This window comes from Camelus dromedarius, chromosome 2 (genome assembly GCF_036321535.1).
Source record: "Camelus dromedarius isolate mCamDro1 chromosome 2, mCamDro1.pat, whole genome shotgun sequence".
Lineage (NCBI taxonomy): Eukaryota > Metazoa > Chordata > Mammalia > Artiodactyla > Camelidae > Camelus > Camelus dromedarius.
Window position 1 is genome coordinate 76,027,692 of NC_087437.1, and position 26,383 is coordinate 76,054,074.

Sequence of the window (26,383 nt, forward strand, 5' to 3'; positions counted from 1 at the left end):
CTGCACACTCTTCTGAAATTTGGCTGAACAGCAGCCAGTCATTGATAGCACTGTGCTTTCTCACTTTTAGAAGAAAACTTCATTTTCAATGTCCAGCTTAACTCAGTAAAGAGCTGAGAAGGACATATATTCTTCAGGAATTTTACAAAGTATTCTTCTCCTGGAGAAGTTCTGTCATCATTAGGGCAGCTGGCTACAATCTAAGCTTTTATATTCTTTGTGATACTGAATTTTTCTCACTTTAAGACAGAGGGATCTCTCAGTTCAGTTTAGGAGGCAGTCCTGCCTTGTAACCATATCTTTACAGGTGACCCCAAGTCTCACAGCGAATTCTATGGAGTTCTCAGTTCCAGGAGAGACTGGGTGCTAGCTGCTACAGAAAATTTTTCTGTAGAACTTCTAACCTGCTGAATAAGAGACCTCTGCAGAGGCAAATATTTAATAAGCTACCTGGGCCATTTAGAAGGAAATCGTTTAAGAAAATTTTAAGGAATTTTTCTTCCTAGGTAATACCATTTTTAACAGAATCCTTTTCTGTTTATCCCAATCACTTACTTTTTCTTTACAAGATCAACTTACAGGCTGAATCTTTCTGAGGTTTGGAGTATTTTCCTCTAGCTGAATTTTCTGATATATGCCACTTCTACTTTTTCTAGACAAGGTGAATTCAATTACTAACCTTATCACCAGACTAAGAGAAACAAACACACTTAATATAATCACTGACTCTGAGTGACTTGAGGGAAAGCAGTACTGAACATAAATGCCAGTCTGTTGAACCAAGATTGTATATCAGAAAGGACATGGCTTTTGTATCAGACAAACACCTCTTCATCACTTTTTGCTGTGTGGACTTGAGCAAATAATTAAGAACTATCTTCACCTTTAAAACAGAAACAATAATACCTGCCCCGTTTTACTGTTGCTGTGGAGATTACATGTTATATTAGTGGAGAGTCTGGCACTGTGCTGAGCCCATATTACGGTCTCAATAAATGGTACAATGATTAGTAATGAGGGTTTATCATTACTAACACTACTAAACATAAACTCTTTTAGGACAATTCCAAAAATTAGTCACACACTGAAATTGGAACAGAATAAAAAACTGCAGCAGCAGAGAATAATGATTAAATTTAATGATTTGTAGAATATTAAATCTGTCACATAAGCATATGATACCCTCAAGAATTACTGAAGAACAGCTTCACTACACAGCCCACGGCACTGTCTTCTAGCTCTCCCACTGGCTCCCTCTGCTGTCGCCGGTGCCGCTGCAGGTTTACGCTCCCTGCCACTGTGAGTGTTCGTGCACTCTCATACTGCCTGTGCCAGATGTGTGCATGACACACGGAGAGGCTCAGGGAAGAACTTTGGACTGCCTGGACGCATTATCTGACATCTGAGTTAACGCACGGCTGTCTGAGTCGAGGCTTGAGAACGGTTTCTAGCCTTGCCGAAGAACACCATCACCTAATGTTTAGTAAGAATGGTTTACCTCATCACCTATGGGAGGACTGTTACCTATTTGTAGGTACAGGGCAGTGTTGGGGAGGATCAGTGTATTTCAGCAGCCCAACACTTCTAGACTCACCTAACAATAAAATTTTCATGGAATGACTTAGTCGTAAGGTATACTTTCTAAAAGTGTCTTTTAGCTCCTTAATTTGGGGGTGGGGTGGAAACTGAACATACACTGATGCCTATGGCTCAAGCTTCATCTTGACTCCCCTGCAGCACTGGACACAGCTGACCTTCCTGTAGAGAGATTTCCCTGGATCTCCAGTACTACAGAGCCCTGGTTCTCCTCCTCCCTCTCAGGCCACTCCTCGCTGTTCCCCTTTGTTGGCTCTCCTTTCTATAGTGAGTCCATAAGTGGTTTTCCTCAGGGTTTTTTCTTAGGGCCCATTCTCTTTTTCTTTCCACATTTTATCTCAGTAATCTCATCTACTCTGACAGCTTCTATTATAAGCATGGCTTGTATAAGGCCAATTTGTTATACCACTGTGTTCATCTCCCCATCTTCTTTTCTACTTGAGACATACACATCCTTTTAAGTAAGAACAATAGAGCTCATATATGTTTTTCAGTGACAGTCAGCTGGGGGAGGGAAGTGAGTGTTATGGTACACTCCTGGGTAGGGACACCAGTGGGCCATTTTGCGTCGTATGCTTGTGGCTATGCTTTTTATTTTCTGCAAATTGGATGGTGTTTGTAAATCTGTTATCACCACTATCGTGTTCTGATCATCAGGGTGGATGTAAGGTCCAGCAAAAGTGCCAGGACAATGATCACTCTGGATGCGAAACTGCTAATCTGATAGCTGCCTGAGGTAGGGAAGCACACCCGGGAAAGAGGTTGTAAAGAACAAAAGCAAATTAGGTGGAAGCCTTTTGCAATTATGAGGGGTATCATAAACACTGTAGCTTGGGAGGAAATGACCAATAATTGATGAATAAATGAATCAAAGAGCAAATGAACAATACAAGATGACTGGTCTTCCTTACTTTAAAAGAAGAAATCTTAACACTTCCAATAAAACAGGTAATACTTTCACGCTGATGGGCTACAGTGTGAGTATATGGAATTTGTGTCGAGTGTAATATTCCGTAACATACTGAGCATTCCATCATGAAAATGAATGCTTTAAATCTGCACCTATTGCTTATATCCAATTATGACAATACCCTGGTGAGATTACAGTTGTATTTATACTGGTAAAGTAAATACCTTCGAAGGAGTGTTTTAATGTTCCAATCTATTTGTCTAAATTGTCTGGATTAGCTTCCCTGTCTTCAAAGTAAATATGTAATTTTTCAATGCGAAGATACACTCTAGGGTGTTAAGAGCCAGCCACACCGCAGAGAAGAGAAGATGTGGAATGGCCTTCAGACTTGTTAAATAATGGGAGACAACAGCTTCCTTCTGGCATTGTATTTGCTCATTAGTCTTCAGTAAACAAGACCTGAACAGTGACGGATGTGTCACTACCCGTAAACAACAAAACATGCAGATAGGAAGCTCATTTTGACCAACGTAATGGATCAGAGCCTGGAAACAGAGTGACAGCTCTTCAGATGGGCCAAGCTGAATCTGGATGAATTACGAGTGTCTACACGGAACGGGAGACAGGAGACAGGCTGCACCGTGAGGAAAACAGGCTCTGCACCCTACACTTCTTTCTAGATCCTGTAGCGCAGACACAGCTTTCTCCCTTTAAGTGTGAACACTTACGAGGAACCTACAAACAAAACGTTCTTTGCTCAGTTTCAGGGTTCCATATAGGTCACTTCAATGGGTTTTTAAAATATCAGATTTGGTTAAGGAGGAAAGATATCCTTCTCAGCCTGCAAAACAGAGACCCAGGACTTGATGTAAAAGAAAAAAATATTTATTTTCAACTTAAAATAATGCCCAGGGCTTACTGTTTTTCAAACAGTGTGTTTCTAGGATAACTGTATCACATGATAAGTGATCAATAGCGAATCACTTCCTAGAGTTATGAACACTCATAAATGAAATGAACACAAACAGTCTCTGAGAATTTTACATGCCTGATCTTAAAATATTACAAGGTTAAACATTTTTAAAGAGTAAATTGTTTCCTGAATTATATAAACACTCACTTTTCTCTAAGTGTGCATAATAGGACTGAGAATTCCTCTGAAAAGGGATGGGGTACAAAGTGGCCCATTTAGTAAATTTCTATTATCTGCCCAACCCACCATCATTTAACCCTTTCCCTGTGTGGTCTCAGAGATTCTAGGAAGTGCTTTAACACTGCTGATTTAACAACTTGTGGTAAAAATTACACACTACAGAGCAGTGATCTCAAACTGAAGTTTCCTAATAGGAAACTTGTTGGAAGTGCAAATTCTCAAGTCCCACTCCAGATTTAGTAAATAAGAAACTCCAGGGGTGGGGGGTTCAGTGATCTGTGTTTGAACAAGTCTTTGAGGTGACTCTGATGTATTTTAAAATTTGAGAATCTCTGCTATAGACTAATTAGAACAAGAATCTCAAGAGTCAAGTGTTTTCTCAAAGGTGATGGGTGTTCTATGAAGTAATTATAAGAGCTTTAGGGATATGATCACAGTAATTAAAGGCTATTCTATTTCTACTACAATATATATGCTCATAGCAGATTTTACTATATAATTTTATTAGTCCATCTAGCTAGCTATTGTGTAGCTTTGAATAAACCAACCCAGTACTGGGCTGACAGTATGGTCAGATGAGAGAGACTGAAACTTAGGGTTCTCTTGGGTCAGCTCAGGTAAGTGACTACAGATTATACATCCTTAGAGAACCATGTACTCTACTTCTCCTGTATCATCACATATAACATGTCTAAGTAAACAACCAAGTATGTAATAATTTAACTTGTTTAGGAATTGAAAGGGCTTATATTATCAACCTATGCAAAACATAACTAGGAAAAACATATACTGAGTTTAGAGGGGGAACTGCATTTGATTCTAGGGCAAAACATTTTATTTTGGGCTTTCCATCATGTATGCCTTACTCTGTTATGATGCCTTGAAACAATCCCTAATAAGTTTTCACATTAATTTTTTTAAAGCTTCCTCAAATCTTATATATGTCCCATGGTCAAAAACCAAAAACCCACAGAAGACTAAGTGCCACTGAATAGAACAGTGACATCTGGAAACAACTCCCTGCACGACTCCCAAGTAAGAAGAGCTTCTTCTTAGAAAACTTTCTCATGCTTTAAGGAGTGACTGTGCTGAGCAGCAAGGGCAAATTAATTTAAGGGAGGCACAAAATCTCATTTTCCAGAATCAGAAGGACAGTGGCTATTACACCATCAAACTGGTCCTTCATGATGCCCACAGCTTCAGGGCCTCCTAATAAATCTGATAATGTTATCACTTAAATAACAACCACACTCTGAGTGGCAATAACTGTCAGAAATGCACCAGCTAAGATATCCCGTACAAACATTTTTAATTAAGTTGAAAACTTAGTAAATAACACGTATGTAAATACCAGGTGTGTCAAAGAAGAGTCACTACCTTTCTAATATTCCTGCTACAGAGCGTAGAATTCAATCAAACAGAATATATGGCAAATAAATTCTGTTCTGAAGGGAATCTTTCTAAAAAGTTGACTAGGTTTGGCTCAAGTAACAACATTAAAAATAAATTTAGTCACTATGCCAAAATTCTTTTTTACCTTTGAAAAAATTATTAGTATCAAGTAAATGGATGTCAATGATTGGAGGAAAGCAAGGAAATATTAAAACTATTCCCCAGATAGTGAAAACAGCAGCTTGTTTATCATAATGAAAAATTATCATAAAATCTTAATTTATTCAGATTCATCAAGCAAATTGTTCTTCGTGAAATGATACCATTATGATGTTTTGGTTACCAGTTTTATAGAATAGCCCTCAACTAAAGCAAATACTGTGGCAGAGAAGCTTAAAGATTTGCAGGCCAACTGGTGGGATCAAGTCAGGGTGGCTGACACAGGTGCGCCAAGAGGAAGCAGCATGTTTTTCTTTTTTAATGTAAGAGCTAAAAGTAATTTTTTCTTATTTTCAAAGTGAGATGCTGGGTTTTCTCCTGGCAAAAGGATATCACTTTACATTTCATTTATGCAGCATTCTTTATGCAAATGAATCAAAGTGATTCAATACATCAATATTAAGCAGAACAGTCCTGCTTGTCATTTTCTCTCAAGCCTATAAAAAAATTGCTTAGTTTATGATATGCATTTTTGGTTGAAATTAATAAAAAGGAAAATGAGGAAAGACCTAAAGCAGATGGCATCTTATTTTCACAAACAGGATACATTTTGTCATTTGTCAGATACTGCCCCTTAGAAATGAGCATATGGTTGAGGTCAGGGCTTCTGTGGTAAAATCAAGCATATCAGATTTGCCTTCTCATCACACCAAGAAGATGCTCTCTACTGTGTGCTCTCTCTGGTTGACAAACTGAAGAAATGTGAGATCCTGCAAGAGCTGACCTGACCTAAGTCTGGGATTAAACACTAATAAAAATACTGGCCAATACAGCTGAAGCTACACCACATCAAAAGCTCAGCATTGATGACCCAATACGTCGTATTCACCAGTGCAGTCACTGTGAAAGTTACTCATCCACTCCAGCATCTAATTTCACTACTAGAGCTGATCTATGATTACAGCAAAGGCAGCAGAAAACAATAAGCAGTCTGCCATATGTATTACATTCGTAATGGCAAGAGGCATGCCTCAAGTTCACTTTACGTTATAAAACCCCATTCCGCTATTTCCGGAGCTCCGTAAGTTTTCTGAACTCAACGTGTATTTTAAAAAGAGAAGGCCATACCTCTGCAAACTGAAACAAGGCTGATGCTTGACACTGTTTTGAAGGAGCCTCGGGGTGGGACGTACTTGAAGATATCTGAAAGGAAACAAGTCATTTTTAATGCACAAGGACATTTTACCATAATGGACTAACAGATTCTGCTCTATATTTCCCCAGTAGACACTGATTAAGATTAAAACACGAGTCATTGCCCTCAATCCCTTTTAGAAGTACAGCATCAATGATAAACGAAGACAAAGGCCACGTTTCTAAAAACAGACATGGAAAGAACAAAAAGACTGAGTTTGGCTCATATGCCACGTCTCTGGTAAGGATATCAGTTGAGGAGTCCCGTTGAGATAAATTTCCTTATTTCAGTGAATTTTTTTAAAATATTAGTAAATGTTGGAAGCTGGAAGTAAAGTCCATCTTGCTGTTCCCTCCACCACTCCCCACCAGCTGTTCTCTGCTTAGAGGAAGCTGTGAAACAGTGTTAAAGAAGCAAACGAAGTGGGTCAGGGTATCTGGGATTGAGTCTTAGCTCTGCTACTCACTAGCTGCATGACCTTAGGCAGCTCAGCTCATCTCTTTGAGGCTTACTTTTCCCAACTGGAAATTGATGGTGATGATGATGGTGATGATGATAATAATCCCCATTTTAGAGGACTATGGTGAGAAGAAAATAAACCATAGAATACACTGCCTGGCATGGCATCAGAACTCAGTAAATTGTTTGCTGAGTATGAACAACTTTTCTTTCCTTTATAACACCATACATCCTCCCTCCAACACACACACACACACACACACACACACACAGCCCTTTAGGTGTCTGACAGTGGACAGAGGATTCTTCTGTTTCAGCCTTGGTTCAATCAAGAGAACTTTGTTTCTGTTTGATGATTATGGCAGCCTCATTGCAAGTTTGCTCTGAGGGCCACATGGTAATACTTTCCGAGGATGTTTTGCGAGCAAGGTCAGTTATTAATTTTGGTTTTAAAGTGAACAAATCTTCTATCCAGCTACAAAATAGGATGAAAATGAGTAACAAGAGCAGAAAACATGGGCAGTATAAATGCAGCCCATTCCGAGTCCCATAAAGGTATTTTTCCTCAATTAACGGTGCTCATCAACTCCATTAAAGGGTACTTATCAAGCACTACATGCACCTTGATCATAACTCTTCTATCACAGGATTCACTTTTTCATCTTAATTAAAGTAAGTTGGTTAAACGATGGAGCCAGTTGGTGATACAGTATCAAAACGATTTTTAGGGATAAGAAAGAATTAACAGAGACTGATGTAATTATTGACTCTATTCACTGACTCTTTCTCTCTCTCGTTCTCACTCTCTCTCTCTCGCTCTCTTGCTCTCTCACTCTCACACTCTCTCTCGGCTTGGTTATAAACCAGGGACAGATTCCTGGATATCATTTTCTCACCTGGGCTCTTTAAGCCCCTCTGAAACCTTACCACATTTTTCATCATGCCTTTGGCTTAGGTGGGCTGCCCTTAACCTCTACTATGGTGCTGCCTTGCTGCAGCCTTCCAGAGGAGGCCTGCTGATTCTCTGTTCAGTAGTCAGGCCATCCAGACCAAAAGGAGGTAAAATGGAATACAAATTAGATACCCTCTTTCTCTTTTTCTGTGTCTCTAAACCCTGCTTAAGGTGAACTCTCAGTGCTGGTGTGGAACCTCCTGCCCAGGTCCCTCCTCACAAGGAATCAAATTGATAGATAACAAGACAAGAACTGCCACACTTGTGCTCAGTTACTTTCTCTTATCACTAAGCCAAACCATGCAAGGGGAATTGAATCAAACATCTGATCCCTTTCCTCCCCTTCTTCTTCATTCCATCCTCCCTCTTTGCTCTGTAATCTCCAGGATGAATTTTTTTTTTATTCTTCTATTTGTAGTCACCTTCTACTCAAAATAACAAGCTCCTTTTCTTACACAGCCCTTTTTTCTAAGTTCTATTTTTGCAATTCGATTTCATGGCTATGAAAATCTTACTTGCTAGGTAGATGATAAATGGATATTAAAATAACTGTTCTTAGTTTTAATCCCCAACTCCCATCCCTCAAGTACTATATTAATGTTCTAGTTACTTATAGCTATGTAACAGGCCATCCAGATACTTAGTGATCTAAAACAACAATCATAATTTCTTTTGCTTGCAAATCCACAATTTAGAAAGGATTTGGCAGGAACAGACCGAGTTAACTGGGATGGCTCAACTGGGCCTGGATGATGCACTTCCAAGATGGCTTACTCACAGGGCCAGTAAGTTAGCGCTCAGCTGAGGCTACTGACCAGGCGTCTCAGTGTCTTTCCATGAGGCCTCTCCATAGCGCTGCTTCTTCCTCATTGCATAGAAGATGAGTTTCTTTCTCTCTCAGAGAAAGAGGAAGCTACCAATCTCTTACGTCCTAGACCCTGAAATTGGCTAACAATCACCTCTGTTATATTCTTCAAGTCAAAGTTTTCACAGAGCCTCCTGGATTCAAGGGAGTTGGGCGGGGTGGGCAAAGGGAGAGGAGGGCTGGAGGGGGACAGACTCTACCTTTTATAGGTGACAACCATCTGTCGCCACTGTTAACAAACTAGGCTTAATTATATAATTTTCAGTTATATTAAGTTATTTCTAGGCTTTTGTGGTTAGTTACTGTTTAAAAACACTCGGAGTCAGATCTTCTACTGATGATAAAGAGGTCAGTAAATCCTCTCTCAAAAAAAAGAAAACTATAAAACTAGACAAAATTGTCAAAAACAATCATCAACCAAGAGCAAAAACCAAATTAAATGTTTATTTATGAAAATCTGCTGACCATTGGGTAAGAAGAATGGAAATTTGTAGTGTTCTTGTCTGAGGTTGCTCCTATCCCTTCCCATGGCTGAGATGGTGGGATACCAAGGCAGACACGGCCATGAAAATCAGCAACTTTACTGCTGATGGGGGCTGACTCATTTTTGAGAAGAAGGCAAAAACTATTTTCCCAGCTGCACTGCTGGGAAAAATGGGAAACTAGGTAGAAAATGAACAGGGAAAGCACACAGAGCAGCAACAATGAAATAGAAACAGAAAAATCAATAAAGTAGATGAAATAAATAGCTGGCTCTCTAAAAAGATCACAACATTGAGAAATCTTTAGCTGGACTGGCCACAAAAGAGAGAGAGAGAACAAAAATCACCAAAATCAGGTATAAAGGAAGGGACATTGCTACCAACCCTATAGAAATTAAAATATAAGATAATATTATGAATAACTCAGTATCAATAGATTAAGCAAATGTATGTATTTATGGAAAATGTTCTAGGAAAACATAAATTCTCAAAACTGACTAAAGAAGAAACAGGTAATCTAACTAGATCTATAACAAGTAAAAAAATAAAATGGCTAAGATCTAATCAATGATTTTGAAGACATTTGAGGGCAAAATTGTGGAACTCTTCTTGGTCAAACTATGAAACCTATCATTTCAAAAGACCACCACATCCAAGTTGTGACAGAGTGAGGATATGAATCCACAAGGATGTTCCTGAAATCCTGGGATTTATAAACTGTAGGTCCTACTTTAAACATGACTTTTCACTCCTACCAACCCTCCATAAAAGAAGAAAACAAATGGTTTGTGCAAGAGAAATGCCTGACTTACAATATATTTCTTTAAGGATTAAATCAGACAGTGAACAAAATAGAACCAGTGGTATAAATCATCTTGATTTCTGAAAAAAGCATTTCACAAGTTTCTAAACAAAGGGATGTTGCTACAAATTAATACCAGAATAAAGGAGATATTGACATGAATAAGAAGCTCCTGAAGAAATATCAGATTAGGGTCAGGGATCTCTTTGGAATCTTCAGTTTGCTGTAGTGCCCACAAAAATGCACATGTCAATATAGCCAAAATTTCATGTGAAATTCGAGAGACTTCACTAGATCTTTAGGGGCTCAGGGATCACTGATTAAATATCTCTGCTTTCAAAGTTGGGACCAACATTACTTAATATGTCTGTAACTATTGTTGTAAAGGGAGTGCAGAATAAAGTCTCTATTACATTAAATTCTTGGGGAAACAATGTGCAAAACAATTGGAATTCACAGCACACCTTCGAGAGCAGAAAGGAATGTGACAGATAAGGAGTATTATGTGAGCAAATATATATTATAACATTCTGGTGATATCAGCAGTGCACTTAGGCATATTATGAACAATGTCATAAAAGGAATGACCTAATATGCCAATGTGAAAAACGATTCTGTCAATGAAATGCTGAGAACCACCAGGAAGGGACACTAGAGAGGAGAAAAAAATCTGAAACTAAAAATATGCTCTCCTTGTACAAAACGATAACACATGGGGCAAACATTAGGAAGGACGACGGTGTGAGAGAAGGTCTAGTGAAATACAATTCAAATGACCATGGGAAGACCATGTGGTTTAAAGTTTAGAAAAAATTAACCAATGATAGCTCCATATTGAGTTCTAGAGTAAATGCAGACATTTTGGGAAGCAGTCTTCACCTTTAGACTTGATATCAAGGATAACGTGGCTCTTCTACATCATCTCTGACTATGTCAGAGACATATTCAGCCAAACAGGTTTGACACAAGACAAAGGCTTTGAAAACTGCCAACTGCATGCTAAAGTTTCAATTAAAAGAAAAGCGTACTTAAAATAAGTGAAAACGAACACACAGCCCATAACCATGAATCGATTCCATCTTCCGATTTAACACCTGATAAATGACAAAGTTCTAACAATAATTCAATTATATTCTTAACTTTCTCATCCAGGAATAAAAATTAGTGATGAGGTTTAAGTGGCATCGTATTTAGGACAAGTTAATAACAAGCTTTATAAACATATACTTATTCCTTAATTAAGAGACTCAAAGAGTTCCAAAATTACCTTTCCCAAAATTTGGTTCTATTTTCCCATTTATGGTTACTTGAGCTAAGTACGTAGAGCTCTTCATTGCTTTCAGTTACTGTCATCAGACCAAATTTAAGCTCACTTTACAATTTCCTCATTAAGTACAAACTATAACATATTACCTCAGCAAACTGAAATAATGGTGACTTCTGACGTAATTCAGAAGATTCTGAAACATCAGGCCTGCAAGTGCCAGAGGACATCTGAAACAAAGAAAGATGGTGTGAGACACCACAGGAATAGCTTCTGGACAAAAACAGTAGACATATGACACCTAAACCATTCCCATTTGAGGAAGGGATGGTTTTGAGTTCCCAAATTTGAGGCAATACTGTGACAAAAAAGTAATTATATTCTTCAAAGTTTTAAAAAGTGTTATCTACTCATTCAACAGCTAAATAATGCCATGTATAGCAGGAGGTAGACAGGATTTCAGAAAAATTACTATTAACCAAAGAGAAATTTCTACAATGATGCCCATTTGATCTCTTGGCTTTCTGCAGCCAAGCCCAGAGAATATCTACTTCTTCCATGTGCTGTGTTCCCACCTGACTATATAAAAACACAAATGAGCTTTGAGAATTATACACCTTTTGGGAAAACATAATTAATGTCAAATTTTTGTTTTCCAAGGTTTTCATGTATTTATACATAAGCCCCAATCTTAGAAATTTTAGTACTCTTTTCCTAAGAGAAATTTCCTTTATAATGTGTTCTTGTATATTATTTACTATGTTGGGTAAACATTTAATGCTCTACAATCTTCATTTGCAATTTTCATTATTAACAATCGTTACAGAAACACCACTGATATTTTTAAATTCCTTGCTCTTCTCAAGATACACATTTCCTCTTTATCTTAATGTTAAAATTGACCCATTTCTGCATTTGGTGAAATAATCACTTCTATGGTAGCCAACTGTAATTCAGGAGTCATAGAATGTTAGAAGGAAAGGATTGCAGTATTCCTCTGATCTAATCTTTTTCACACATGAAGTAACTTAGGACCAAAGAGGTAAATGACACCTCCCTTCCCCAACGCTCAATAAGCTCCTTACTCTTTATCTTCATGGCACCTAGCACTGACCACCACAGCACATAAACGTGTGTTTATGGTCCCTCTTACCCAGGGACTCTTTTTAATGTGGAATCCTCAACATTGCCTGAGCACAATGTAGATACTCAAGTATTTGTTGAATTAACTGAATCAAAGTTGATGTGTCTAAACACCAAACCAGTGTGTCCCCTCCTTGTCTTCCTGAATGACAAGGTTAGAGAGTCTTAGGGGAAAAGTTCTTTCACTTTAGAGGAAAAATGAAAGTTAGAAATACTTTTAAATAACATGTTTCTGACAATAAATAATACAAGTTCACTACTGAAAATCTGAAAAAAAAAATACAGAAGAAAAATCATCTAGTGTTATTGCCCAAAGGGAAGCAGCGTTAATTAAATTCCATGTATATTCTTCCAGTTATGTAGATCATTCTTTCAACATAAATGAGGTGTTGTACTACAGTTACAAAAATGCTCTTTTTAAACAATACATTGATTTTCCTGTGTTATTAAGCCTTTTCCACTGTACTTTTAATAGCTGTGATTATATTAGGTGGCTGAATCTACAGGAAGAGTTGACTGTCACCCAGGTTATGTTCCTAAAAGCAGAGTTTCTCATTAAACCTATTCATTAGACATCAGACATCAGAAGATGTGTTTCCCTAACAGCATCACAGGCCATTGGACAGGAGTAAGCATTTAAAATTTTAATTGTCACCTTTGGATTTGAAAGAGTAATGGCCACCTTCTTTCAGTGATAAGCACCATGGAAAAGGTGCAGAAGCTTTAATTAATTTGCCACCTGTGGTTTGGTTGCCAAAGTCTGACTCCCTTACTGTCACTCGACTATTTAACAAGTTGTATGCCAAAAAGCCCAATAGTTTTTATTTGCTCCCTAAGAATTTGAAGCCAAGGAGACATAAAATGCACTGGAAAAGGCCAGAAAATCCTAAAATTAACAACCACAGAAAAAATTTTTATTGGAAGGAATAACTAAACAAACTATATCTTTATATTGTAATTTCTAAACAATGAAAAAAACAATATTGCTTTGGTTTATAAAAAAAAATCCTGTGTTTAGCCCCTAGATATTTTGGTAAATAATCAAAATTTGACTTAAAATCGAGCCAAGGACTGAATGAAAATTATGAAGTGTCTTTATAAAACTTTAATAATGTAGGTTGTACATGTGACAGAGATCTATGGAGATATTTAAACATATTATCATTTAGGGTAGCTACACTACATAATACATATTATTTTTATTTCAGATCTTATGATGCATGAGAAAGTTGCCATTTGTGAGATTAGTTACCCTATGGCTTAATTAGAGTTCATATTAACTGTAAGAAGAAAAATTAACTTTCTTTTAAGTGTCATTATAGATCATTTGGCCATATTTACACATCCAGTCATAAAGGTTTGAAGTTAAATGAGGCCCTCTGCAAATTATTATGATGGATGGTCTTAAACAAAACTTTCTACTTGTATGGATAATTCAAATGTAAGTAATTATCAAAACTTCGGCAATCCTACATGTTATGTCAACTGTACTATGTAATCAAAGAAGTTACACACGCATGTTTGTGCTCCCATGCACCTGATGCAGGGCAGATGTGCAATGAGTATCTGTTGACTGACTCAATTCTCTGTGTTTCTGAATATGAGGAATCTCAATTACCTGGCCAGGAATCAAACAACAAAGGCTGTCCAATGGTTAAATCAGCAATGACAGAATCACTGAGACTGCATTTTACTGTAGTGGACAATGTCTTCTTTCAAAATCTAGTTACTTCCTTTAAAGCATTATGGATTTAGCCTCTATCTTCCGTGTAAAATAATGGAAATAGCACCGAATTAGGAGCCAGGAGAACTGGCTTTCTCCTAAGCTATGCACTTGCTGGACTCTCTAAGTCCACAGAAGAATAGAAGCAGCAAATCAGAAGGGCCCAAGAGTGGGATAAGAAAAAGGAAGAGGGTTGCAAAAACAAAAAAACAAAAAACAATGCCAGCAGCAAGGAGACACAGAACGAGAAGACAGAAAAACTGTAGACGCAAATGTTTTATAAAGCACTGTAGTCTATTTAAAACAAGTATGCCAAGTATTGGGTATAAGATAAGTTTAAGGATGTATCATACACCATGGGGAAAATAGTCAGTATTTTTTTAATAACTGTAAATGTAAAGTAATCTTCCAAAACTGCACAAAAAATTTTTAAATCCCAGTTATATAGTAAAGTGGATTATCTCAAAAGCTAAAAAAAAATTAAAATAGTCCTAAAGTTTCTCCTGAATGTAGTAATTAGTATTTATAATGATAACTGTAAGTTGTCAAGATAAGGATAATTATTAAAAAATCCTTTATTAAAAGGCAGAAATGCGTGTGATACACGCTAGCCATATTTCCATCTACAATCTCAAAATGTAAAAATGGTTCAATGACATGGAAAATGTACTGAGGTAGAATTCATTCCTGTGTGTTGGATAAATGAGGCATCCAGTGCAAGTGTGTATATTTGTGCATACGCTGATGCACGGAGATGTCTGGTAATCTGGGATTATAGCCACATGGGAGGAAGAGGTTATTTCCCACAAAAGGCTCCTATTGAAGTAACATTATTAGGGGGTCCTAGACACTGACACCTTGTGAAATCACCTTGCTGTTTGTACTTACAGTGTTCTAAATTACTTATTAGGTAGGGCATGCTTTTTAAGGAGAAACATCAATTCTTCAACATCCATTTATCTACTAGAGCCAACTTACTTTCTAAATATAACAAAGTACAAAGAGTCAAAGATACCTGTTCATAATCAAGAGGAAAGGAAAAAAATGCCAAATAAGCAGAGATTCAATGAAGCAAGGAAAAAACCCAAGGAGCTGTTTCTAGAAACAGTCTCTGAAATAATCCCAAAAGCCACTAGGTGTTGCTATACGCCCAATAAAGAAAACTGTGAAAAGGATTTTAAAAGCAGTTTTGTTAACCACATATGTATTCAGCTTCCCTTAAATGCAATCTTCCCTTTGGTTTAGCTGTCATTCTCAAAGCCAAGGAAGGGGGGTGACTAGTATAATTAAGAATTATGATGAGTATTATTTTCCCCCCACAGGCAAAATTCACAGCATGAAAACTAAAGACAAAAATGTGATGTGATACAGCCCCTTGACATAAAACAAGATCAAGTCAGTTAGATACATTTGGAAAGCTAAGTTTTATTAAGAGCCCGTTCCTACTTCACAAGACACAAGGCCACAGCCACAGAGTTGATTGTGATGAACATACAGTCAACAAAAGGGATGAAGTGCACTGGTTGTACCAAACTCCACATCTCTGCCCTTACTAATTCAAACATTTATTGATTACTCACTCCTTCAACAAATATTCAATAAACCCTATTATGTGCCAGCCAGAAAGATTGCTGCTGTCTTTCCAGAAGCTTACATCCCACTTGTGTGCATTATCTGCTGGGGAATAAAATGAGACTAAGGGGATGTGTCTGGCCCTTAAGCTACTTGCAATTCAAGCACAGGGGATAGTTACACATTAAGGACATACGTGTATCTTGGTGGAACATTACAAGGTCTATAGGAGGACTGAGAAGCAGCCTTCATTCTTTCTGGGGGCAGGTGGAAGAAGTAAGATAAGTAACATCTGAGACAAACCTAGAAGGACCACCAGAATTGTGGAAATGATGTGGCAAGGGCAGGAAGGAAAGTATGGAGGAAGTGCCCTGTATGTGAGAAGCAGTGACTTCCCAGTGTGGCTGAAGATCAAGATGCCTGGGAGTGTAGTGGGAGATGAATTGGACTGAGAGAAATTTGAATTCTATGTTAAGAAGTTTGAAAATTAGGCTGAAGGCAATGGGGAGCCAGCCAAGGTTTTCAGTCAGAGGAGCACCATGATGAGAGAAGTGCAGTCAGATAATTCGGTCAGTGGCACGCAGGATGACCTTGGTTGGGGAGTGACTGGAGGCAGAAGACCAGTTAGAAAGTTAAGGAAATAAACCAGTTGAGATGTGGGGCCCCAATTATATCATAGATGGCATTTGCAGGCCTCAGTAGTTGCCTGGAAGGATGTCAGGGCTGAGGGAGAGGGGTCAGTCAGTGCCAGTGTCTCTAAGGCAGGTTAGAGTCTTTCACTGAAAGAGCGAATCTGAGAGAAGGAAGAATGTTTAGGCACTGGTGAAAGTTGTCTTCCATGGGAGGAGAGGGGTTGGGAGAAGAGGACTCTGCTTCAGAGTTCAAGTGTAAAGATCATGTGCGACTCCAAGGCCCAGAGATCTGATTCTCACCCTCGTTCAGCCTGGCCCAAGCTTTCCTACAATTGGCAGCTTTTGCCAGGTATCCTGTAACAGAGGACCTGAGTGATCATTCAATTTGCATTTAATATGAGACGTTAAATGAAGCTCTGAAATGTTCAGCTTAAACACAGGTGAATTCAATGTAAGTATATTACATCCAAGTTAGTCCTTCAAAACCTATTTAAGGACTAAAACGAAGCCACTCTTAATTAAACCTAAATGAGGTTAAGGAGGACCTGAGGACTAAAGCCGTGCACTCGGCTGGCAGACATCAGGACTGGCTACAGCTGGGAAGAGAACTGGGCTACCCTGCGGAGCACAACCAAACAGCACTGCACAGAGCTGAGCGCTCTCCAAAATTAGAATATAAGTCAAGTCATCTGGCTGAAAGGAAGAGTTAAGTCCCTGATTCTTCTCAGGGCACCAGGGCTGCCAGAGTCTAGATTTCACACTGGGAGCCAGTCAACCTTCCTACCATTCTAAGCCACGTGGCAGAGCACTAGGATGGGGGTCCAGGACACACTCCAGGCCACTTCTACAAACTGCTATATTATGGCAGGTGAGACAAACTATAGCATCTTCCTGCCTCAGTTTCCTCATTTGATGAAACAAGTAACAAGCTGAAACGAGCTGAATGACTGTCCATATTTTAAACACTTGGAGTTTTACGTTTAAAACAAATACAGATTTAGATAGAACTGAAAGTTTTCACCTTTTATATAATTTTTGACACTAGTGAAGTGGGGAAAATAATTTTACTACCTGTTGGTACATATGAACTAGTTTGACACGCGCTTATATTTGACTACTTGAGGATGTTTAAATCCTGAATTCCAGTCCTCCCCAGACCCTCCAAATCTTACCCTTCTTCATAGGGCACTGTGAGGACAGATTGCAAACGTGTACATAAATATAATCTCAACAACAACACAGCAGCAAAAGTGCCACCTTCTAATTTATCCTCTTGTTCTCCGCCCTCCTCTTTCTATCCCTGATCACTTGCTGCCCGCCTTCCCACCACCCCTTGCCATCATCTCTGGGAGGCTGAGGAGCTCATCTGCGTTCATCACCAGCTTGAGTGATGAGGGCTGAGAATTCATTGGGGATAGATGCTTGTCAATCAGGCTGCGTAGAAGGACCCAGTTCTTTGGGCTTTGAGCCCCACCGCTGAGAGATGGAAGAGGCTGGGCTGGATGGGCAGTTCTAGCCAAAGCGCGCAGTGAGCTGAGACGTAAAAAGGAGAGGTCTCTACCCAAAAGAGAGAAAGCTCAAAGAGCCCATTTAATGTAAATTTAAAATATAGTGCTGAAGCTATAAAACTATAAGAAGGGGCTTAAAAGCTTTGATGAGAAAGGTTAAGATTTAGGGGGTCTGGGGAGGACTGGAATTCAGGGGATTTAAACATCCTCAAGTAGTCAAATATAAGCGCATGTCAAACTAGTTCATATGTACCAACAGGTAGTAAAATTATTTTCCCCACTTCACTGGTGTCAGAAATTATATGAAAGGTGAAAACTTTCAGTTCTATCTAAATCTGTACTTGTTTTAAATGTAAAACTCAAAGTGTTTAAAATACGGACAGTCATTCAACAAATTACCACCTTTTCTCCACCTCAGATTTCTCCTAGTTCACTACTTAATGGAAAATACATGGGCTTTAATCCCAGGGTAACGACTTTCTTGCTCTATGACCTAATTAGAGAGGCTATTTAACCTCTCTAGCCTAGTTTCCTCATTTATGAAAGGGGGATAATGATAATAAACCAACCTAAGGCTTGTGGAAGGGTGAAATGAGACTATTAGTGTAAGTGCTGAGCAGAGTGCCTGGTCCCCAGGAAGTACTCATGACATGCCTGCCTAAGTGTGCAGCACAGGACGCCACCCGAGAAGCGGCCCACGGTTGGGTTAAGTGGGCGGGGTCTGAATCACAAAAGCCCCTGTGGGCTACACAAGGACTGAGCTAGTCCCCTTGGGTTCACTTTCCAGTTCTGTCACTTCCTAGCTACACAGTCTTGAACAGGTGGTTTATCCCTTTTCTGCCTCCATTTCCTCATCTAATGGTTTAATATTTACTTATGAGGGAAATAAGACTTAACTCATTAGGTTATTAGGGGGACCAAGAGTTCCTCTCACATAATGCACTTAAGAACGAGCCCAGAATGGAGCCCAGCTCCCAATCTCAAGTTGCTTAGTCTCCTCCATGAGTCAAGACTTACACATAGCATACAGTGAGAAAAACTTAAAAAGAAAACTTTCATTATGGAGTTAAGGTAAAGAACCCAACTAAAGACAATCAAGTGCTATAACGTATAGTACTAACAGTAAGGAAGACATTAGGATGACATTAGGAAGAGAAGGAATCAAAGTTGGCTCAAGAAGTCATGGAGGGCTTTTAAGAGGAGGTGAGGGATCGATATTATAAACATAAAACAAAGCATATTTATTATTTTTAAATTTCAGTCTTTTAGAAATCTGACTACATGAACTATTTTGTTTTTAAATGGGCAGATGGTAATTAACAAATGAAAATCAACGTGACTTCCTTTGAAGCCAAGAGTATCACGTGAAGGGTTGCTATCTGTAAAAACCCGAATCTTAAAACATGTTCAGCTCCATGAGGTTGGAAACTTGTGCCAGTTTGTTCCCTGATGTGCCTGGCACACAGAAAACATTCAGTAAATACTTGCCGTATGACTGAATGTGTGAAGAGGGCACACAGTTCCTACTATGCTCAATCCTTACACATGACCTTTACAGTCCCTTACTGGAGGCAGGCCATCACCTGCTAGCATCTTCTCTACTAACTTTGATGCTAACTCTGCTATTCTGCTCAAATCATACTTCCTATATTGATTTCTCTTGGGTGTTAAAAAGTTGTCTCTTTCTTGAGTATCTATCAATAAAGTAAATTACAAATATAATTTCCTACAAATTTTCAATGGACAGGAACTCTGTGTGTGTGTGTGTGTGCATGCAGGTGTGCACATGTAAGTACACTGCTGGTAAAACATACTACAGCCTGTAGGAGTAATAGCCTGATGTAATTTAAGCTTTCAAGTTAAGTATAAAATGCCTAGAATAAATTATGGTAATAATACTAGATACATACAAGAATGCTTTTCAGGAGAGTTAGTTAAAAATGCCTTACAGGTTTTGTTTAATTAATCTTCACAGATGTCTTGGGAGTTAAAGGCAAGTGGGTGTTATTATTAGCTCCATTTGATAGGATGGAAGGCAAAGAAAAACATAGCTTGATCATAATCTTACTGTCGTATCTCTTCATTCCAACAAAAGAAACTAGGTATTCCGAAACCACAGACCCAGGTCTAATACACTAATACATTTGAAAGCTTGCCTTCAATTCATTTGTTCAACCAAATAGATACTGATACCTTCAAACCTTTTCAACAGCTATGATTACTCTGCCTAACTTACCTTATTTTTTTTTTTTTTTTTATTATTCCCCAAACCATCCCTTCTGTTCTAGCCAAGATGACTTTCTGGTGCCACTTAGGACCAATATTGAAATGTTGCCCTTTCCAATATTTCCCCAAGCTATTCTATATATTATGTGTTGAATAATCTCCCCTTTCATCTCTGAATTTTATCACTTCCTGCCTTTATTTTTAAAATTTAATTTAGCTTTACATTTTTATTAAAGTTAAAAATACAACACTATAGTCTTAGAGATTACTTCTACAAATTCTAGATCAAATACTTATACTTTATTTATTGCATTTTTATCTTTAGATAATAACCTACTGATAGGAAACATAAGGGCTTAACTCTTAATGTAACTGCCTTCTCTTTAGCTCTTCCCAGAGTTTGATGTGAACATTATTAGTTTTATTCCTTCTTTTTCTTTCCTATTCATTTTAAGTAAAAAAGAAGTGTATATGTTCACTTAACCTGCGGGACACTGTTGAACAGATGGCTCTCCGCAGCCCCCTGGCTAGCCTACTTAAGCTTATTTCATGTTTTATTGATCAAAAAGTCTCCTTTTCTTTCTGATTTAAGTAAGTTTGCTAAAATCTCATATTCATTGTAAACACTCCTTTCCATTTCCTTCACTATTATGGGGCTATCTCCTAATGAGATTTCTGTGCTTACATTTCACCAGATCTCAGTAAAGACAAGCTTAGTCTGCCACCTTGAGCCTGGGGTCACTCCCCTATGACTGTCTTGCTCAATACAGGCATGCCTTGGCAATATTGGGAGTTCAGTTCCAGACCACCACAATAAAGCAAATATCAATAAAGCACAATAAAGCAAGTCGCACAAATTATTCTGGCTTCCCAGAGCATATAAAAGTTACGATTACACTATACTGTAGCCTATTAAGTGTGCAATAACATTATGCCTAAAAAAAACCTCTGTACTGGCCTTAACTTAAAAATGCCTTGTTGCTAAAAAATGCTAACCATTATCTGAGCTTTCAGTGAGTCATAATCTTTCTGCTGATGGAGGGTGAGCATCTTGCCTTGATGTTGACGGCTCCTGACTGATCAGGGTGGTGGTTGCTAAAGGTCGGGGAGGCTTTGGCAATTTCTTAAAATGAGACAACAATGAAGTTTGCTGCATTGATTGACTCTACCTTTCAGGAAGGATTTCTCTGTAGCTTGTAATGTTGTTTGACAGCACTTTACCCACAGCAGATCTCCTTTCAAAACTGGAGTCAGCTCTCTCAAATCCTGCTGCTGCTTTATCAACTACATTTATGTCATATTCTAAATCCTCTCTTGTCATTCCAACAATCTTGACAGCATCTTCACCAGGAGTAGATTCCATCTCAAGAAACCACCTTCTTTGCTCCTCAAGAAGTAACTCCTCAACCATTAAAGTTTTATCGCAGGATTGAAGAAATTCGGTCCCATCTTCCGGCTCCACTTCTATCTCAAGTTCTCTTACTATTTTTACCACATCTGTAGTTACTTCCTCCATGGAAGTTTTCACTGACATTCATAAGGGTTGGAATCAACTTCTTACTAACTCGTTAATGCTGATGTTTTGCTGTCTTTCCATGAGATCAATGGCACATTCTCAATGGCATCTAGGAGGTGAATCCTTTCCAGAAGGTTTTCTACTGACTTTGCCCAGATCCATTTGAGGAATCATGATATATGGCAGCTACAGCCTTACAAAATATATTTCTTGAATACTAAGACTTGAAAGTCTAAATGACTCCTTGATCCATGGGCTGCAGAATGGATGCTGTGTTAGCAAGCATGAAAACATTTTCTCTAAAATATTTGAGCAGTAATATTTCAAAATGAATCTTCTTTTCAGCAGTAAGTCTCAACAATGGATTTAAAATATTCAGTAAACTATGCTGTAAACAGATGGGCTGTCCTCCAGGCTTTGTTGGTCCACTTACACAGCACGGGCAGAGTTGATTTTGCATTACTCTTACTTGCGGGCCAGCCCTCGGATTTTCAGAGTAGTAAATGAGCATTGGTTTCAACTTAAGTCATCAGCTGCATCAGCCCCTAACACCTAACAAGAGAGTCATCCTGTCCTTTGAAGTCTGGAAGTCAGGCACTGACTTCTCCTCTTCAGCTATGAAAGTCCTAGATGACCTCTTCTTCCAATATAAGCCTGTTTCATCTTCACTGAAGATCTGTTGTTTAGTGTTGCCACCTTCATGGATGATCTCGGCTAGATCTTCTGGATAACTTGCTGTGGCTTCTACATCAACACTTGCTGCTTCACCATGCACTTCAATGTTATGGAGACAGCTTCCTTCCTTAAATGTTGTGAAACAATCTCTGCTGGTTTCAAACTTTTCTTCTGCAGCTTCCTCACCTCTCTTATCCTTAATAGAATTAAGGCAGTTTTTGCATATTTCAATTTCCACTTACATTTTAAGCCTTTAACTGGTTTTATAAATTAAGTTTGTGCTTTCCTTGAAATGCATTTATTCTTATTACAGGCATTTTATAGTTTTGTATAAATGTCTACTTTTCCTAAATGTTTTGCTTTCAGTAAAATGCTTTCCAACTCTGCTTAGTGTACTACCAGTGGATTCGAATTGCTTTTTACTGACTAGTAAAATTTATTGCCTATGTTTTTTACCTCAGGCTTGCAAAATTAAACAAAAATTACTAGACATTCCAGAAAAAAACAAAACCAAAAACTTGCTCTGGATTAGGCTTTGGCTTAAGGAAATGTTATATCTGGTTTGATCTTCTATCCAGACAACTAAAAATTTCTCCATATCAGCAATATGACTTTCACTTTCTCATCATTCATGTGTTCACTGCAATAGCACTTTTAATTTCCTCCAAGAATTCTTCCTTTGCATTCACAACTTGGCTATCTGGCACAAGAAGCCTAGCTTTCAGCCTATATCTACTTTCAACATGCCTTCCTCACTAAGCTTAATCATTCCTAGTTTTTGATTTAAAGTTGAGAGACATGTGACTCTTCCTTTTACTTGAACACTTAGATACCAGTGTAGGGTTACTAATTGACCTAGTTTCAATGCTGTTGTGTCTCAGGAGATAGGGAGGCCAAGGAGAGGAGGAGGAATGGGGGAACTGCTGGTTGGTGGAGCAGTTAGAACACAAACTTATCAATTAAGTTCGCTATCTTATACGGGTGTGATTCATAGCACTGCACTCCACCACCCCCAACCCCGCAAAAATTACAACAGTAATGTCAGAGACCAGTGATCACAGATTGCCATAACAAATACAGTAATAATGAAAAGTTTGAAATATTGCAAGAATTAACAAAATGTGACATAAACACAAAGTGAGTAAACACAGTTGGAAAAATGGTACCGCAGTCATGCTCAATGCAGGGTTGCCACAAACCTTCAATTTGTAAAAAACGCAATATCCGCAAAGTGCAATAAAACGAAGTATGCCTATACATCTATTTTGCTTCTTTAATCAATAAACTCATTAATGACAAACATTGCTTTTAAAAATTTATCCCAAATATATAATGCATTTCTATGTACTCTGGGTATAAAGAAAATACAGGGCTGATCATTAATGTGAAGAAGAAAAGAACCAAACAAACTGTAAATGCAATTTCACCCCTTTTATTTATCAGAGACACAAAGTTACCACAATTGAAATTACAGAACCAAGCATGGCTTAGTAACAGTAGCTATAAAAGCGCTGACCTAGTAACGCCAAAATTCTATTGTGGCAGATTCGAGTTAATCAGAAGACTGAGGAAAAAGAGAAAACTCAAACATCTTGCTTCTTCTTATTTAGTCACTGCTCTCTCAAGAACCTGAGAATTTCTCTTTAAAAACTCTAAGAACATATCAGGTAGACCTAGGAAATCATACAGACCAAAGAAACTTTTAATCTGGATTTTTATTATTCCAGTAACAGCAAGCCTCTTTACCTTCTAGAATTGTTCTTTAAAATATAACTATAACCTATATTAAATTTGCCATATTAAAAAACAGACTTTTGAGGACTTTTTCTATGTGATTAAGGTTTCAGGATAATAAACAAAGGAAAATCTCCTCTCTTTAAATATAATATTTCAGAATAAGAATTGTCTTGTGGCATTTGAAAAAGCCATTATGATTAGACCTTCTTTGTGACAGAATTTTTGTAAAATGTCACTTTATTTGACTGGTCCTACCTAACAGTATAAACAGACTTCACAGTAATTATTCCAAATGTTGAAAGTATGAAATTTCTGTATTTCTCCCCTTATCTCATTCTCCTTACAATTTTCTTTAAAAACTCTATGTATTCACTGTATTTGTCTTATGTTCATCATCAGCCAATGTACATAAGCCCTTAAAGTTCTATGACCATGTCTACATATCTGGAATAAGACTTTGCATAGAAATTAGGTGCTAAATGAAATCTACTCATATCTATGACATAAACTCTCAAACTAATTATATTTAGAGACAGCATTATTTTATTCAAATTTTGCTGCTTTATTGCTTCAGTATCTCAAGCTTAATTTCAATAACGACCTAAATATATCTGAGATGAGAAGGTAGGGATTATGAAGAAAGACTTGTATTCCTAGATGTGGTTCTTAAAGACAGAAGTGCTGGCAACTTCTTTCTTAGTGTAAAGGAACTCTTATACTTAGGAAGGAACTTTAGCATCCTTTTCTTATCCTGCATGGCTCCCTTTTTTAAGTCATTTAACTTTGTTTCTTTAGCTTGAGAATTTTCAAATCAGTTCCCCTTCATTAGAAATAAAAGGTTGACCAATACATGGTTGAAACTGCTTGTTTTAAACCCTGCCATCCTTAAAAGTGGGGGGAAGAGCTATTCACTGAAAATTCAGAGCCCAAAAGTCAAACTTTAATCAAAGAAAAAAATTCTTTTCTTTGACTAGCATTTTCGTCTACCTGTAAGCTCTATAGATGTGAATTTGTTTGCATTCATTCCTGAAAGTTAAAAGGAATACTAATAGATGTTGGGAAGAAAACATCATTATTTTCTAATCTATTAGAAAAGATGTTGACTTTCACAATACAGCGCATTCTTGGAAATCTGAGTCAGACTGTGTTGAGAGGTCAAATGGGCATTATTACCTCCGCATTCACCTTCGGAAGCATGTTTGGGATATGCTACACCTTAGTGAGGGTTAGCCTGACTGCTGCTAGGTAGCAGCCATGCGTTGGGAAGTAAAATGATGCCCAGAATGCTGCTGTGTGAGGAAGTACAAACGCACTGAATGATGAATAAGCAAAGATACAAAGTGATAAGTTTACTTTTGTCAGCTAAAGATTAGTACAATGTAAGTAACTACCAGTCTACCAAATTTACACATTTATTGCTACACCAAATTAAACAGAATAAAAAAGATAAATTGAGCATCTGGCCAACTACTATGGATCCCCAATCTAAACTATAAATAATAAAAGCCTTTTGTGATGTAAATATCTTATATAGTATCTTCTAAAGCCACTTTTGGATAGACTTCAGTTGTATCCAGATGACATATTTACAGCTTAAAAAAATGAAAAGAAATATATATATCTGCAATAAAATTGCTATTATATCCTAAATAGCAACTCTGGTTAGGGTTAAAAAATTTCCATCTCAAGGACCTGAGTGTGGTAAAATAATGTGACCTGCAGGTTAATTCATCTGGCCTCTGTTCAATGGGTCTGGAAAACACAAGAATTCCACAAATGCAAACTATGCATGGTTAACTGCGCCTTCCTGTCCGTCAAAACTGTACCTGAAAATATTTAGCAAAAGCAGCCCAATAACTATACAAAGGAATAAAGACGAAACTAAGGTCATGAGGGCTTTGGTCCTTTTCACTTTCCATTTAAAAAAATAAATCTTGGAATGCCATATTTCTTGATTTTGAAAAACAGGAGTTTGGATTTATTCAGGTACAGGAGAGACCAAAAATTTCATGTTTTTTTTAAACTCTCGCCTTTTCACTAGCACATCTAAATGAGAATATTGCAAAAGCAGGGAATGTTATGAATAGAATAAATGAATCATAGGATCCATCCTCCAGACCCCGTGACACAGTCATGGCAAATGCTAATTATCTGTACGTTGCATGTCCTACTCTTATGCTTATGGAACTTCCAAATCTGCACCTGACTTGTGTCTGTGCCCTCTTGGACTTATTTACACCACTCTATTACCCTCAAGGCATAACATAATGCACGTACAGATCTTAATGAAAACAATTAAAAGCAGAGTTTGTTCATGAGCTGTAAACAGTGAAGCTGCAGAGCTAACAGTGTGAACAGAACACAAATGTCTGTGTTCTCAACCCCCAGCATGAGCAGAGTGGAGAGGGATGAGGGACTGCTT

General features: G+C 37.9%; 1 protein-coding gene across 10 annotated transcripts in view; it reads right to left on the reverse strand.

Moving 5' to 3' along the window:
* BBX (BBX high mobility group box domain containing) overlaps positions 1-26,383 on the reverse strand; it is a 256,822-nt gene that overhangs the window by 51,872 nt on the left and 178,567 nt on the right. For all 10 annotated transcript variants that reach the window (XM_031456220.2, XM_031456214.2, XM_031456188.2 and 7 more), the window contains 2 exons: positions 11,379-11,459; positions 6,339-6,413 (listed from right to left, as the gene is read on the reverse strand). In XM_031456220.2, coding sequence (XP_031312080.1) covers positions 6,339-6,413; positions 11,379-11,459 — 156 coding nt within the window. The remainder of the gene's footprint in view (positions 1-6,338; positions 6,414-11,378; positions 11,460-26,383) is intronic.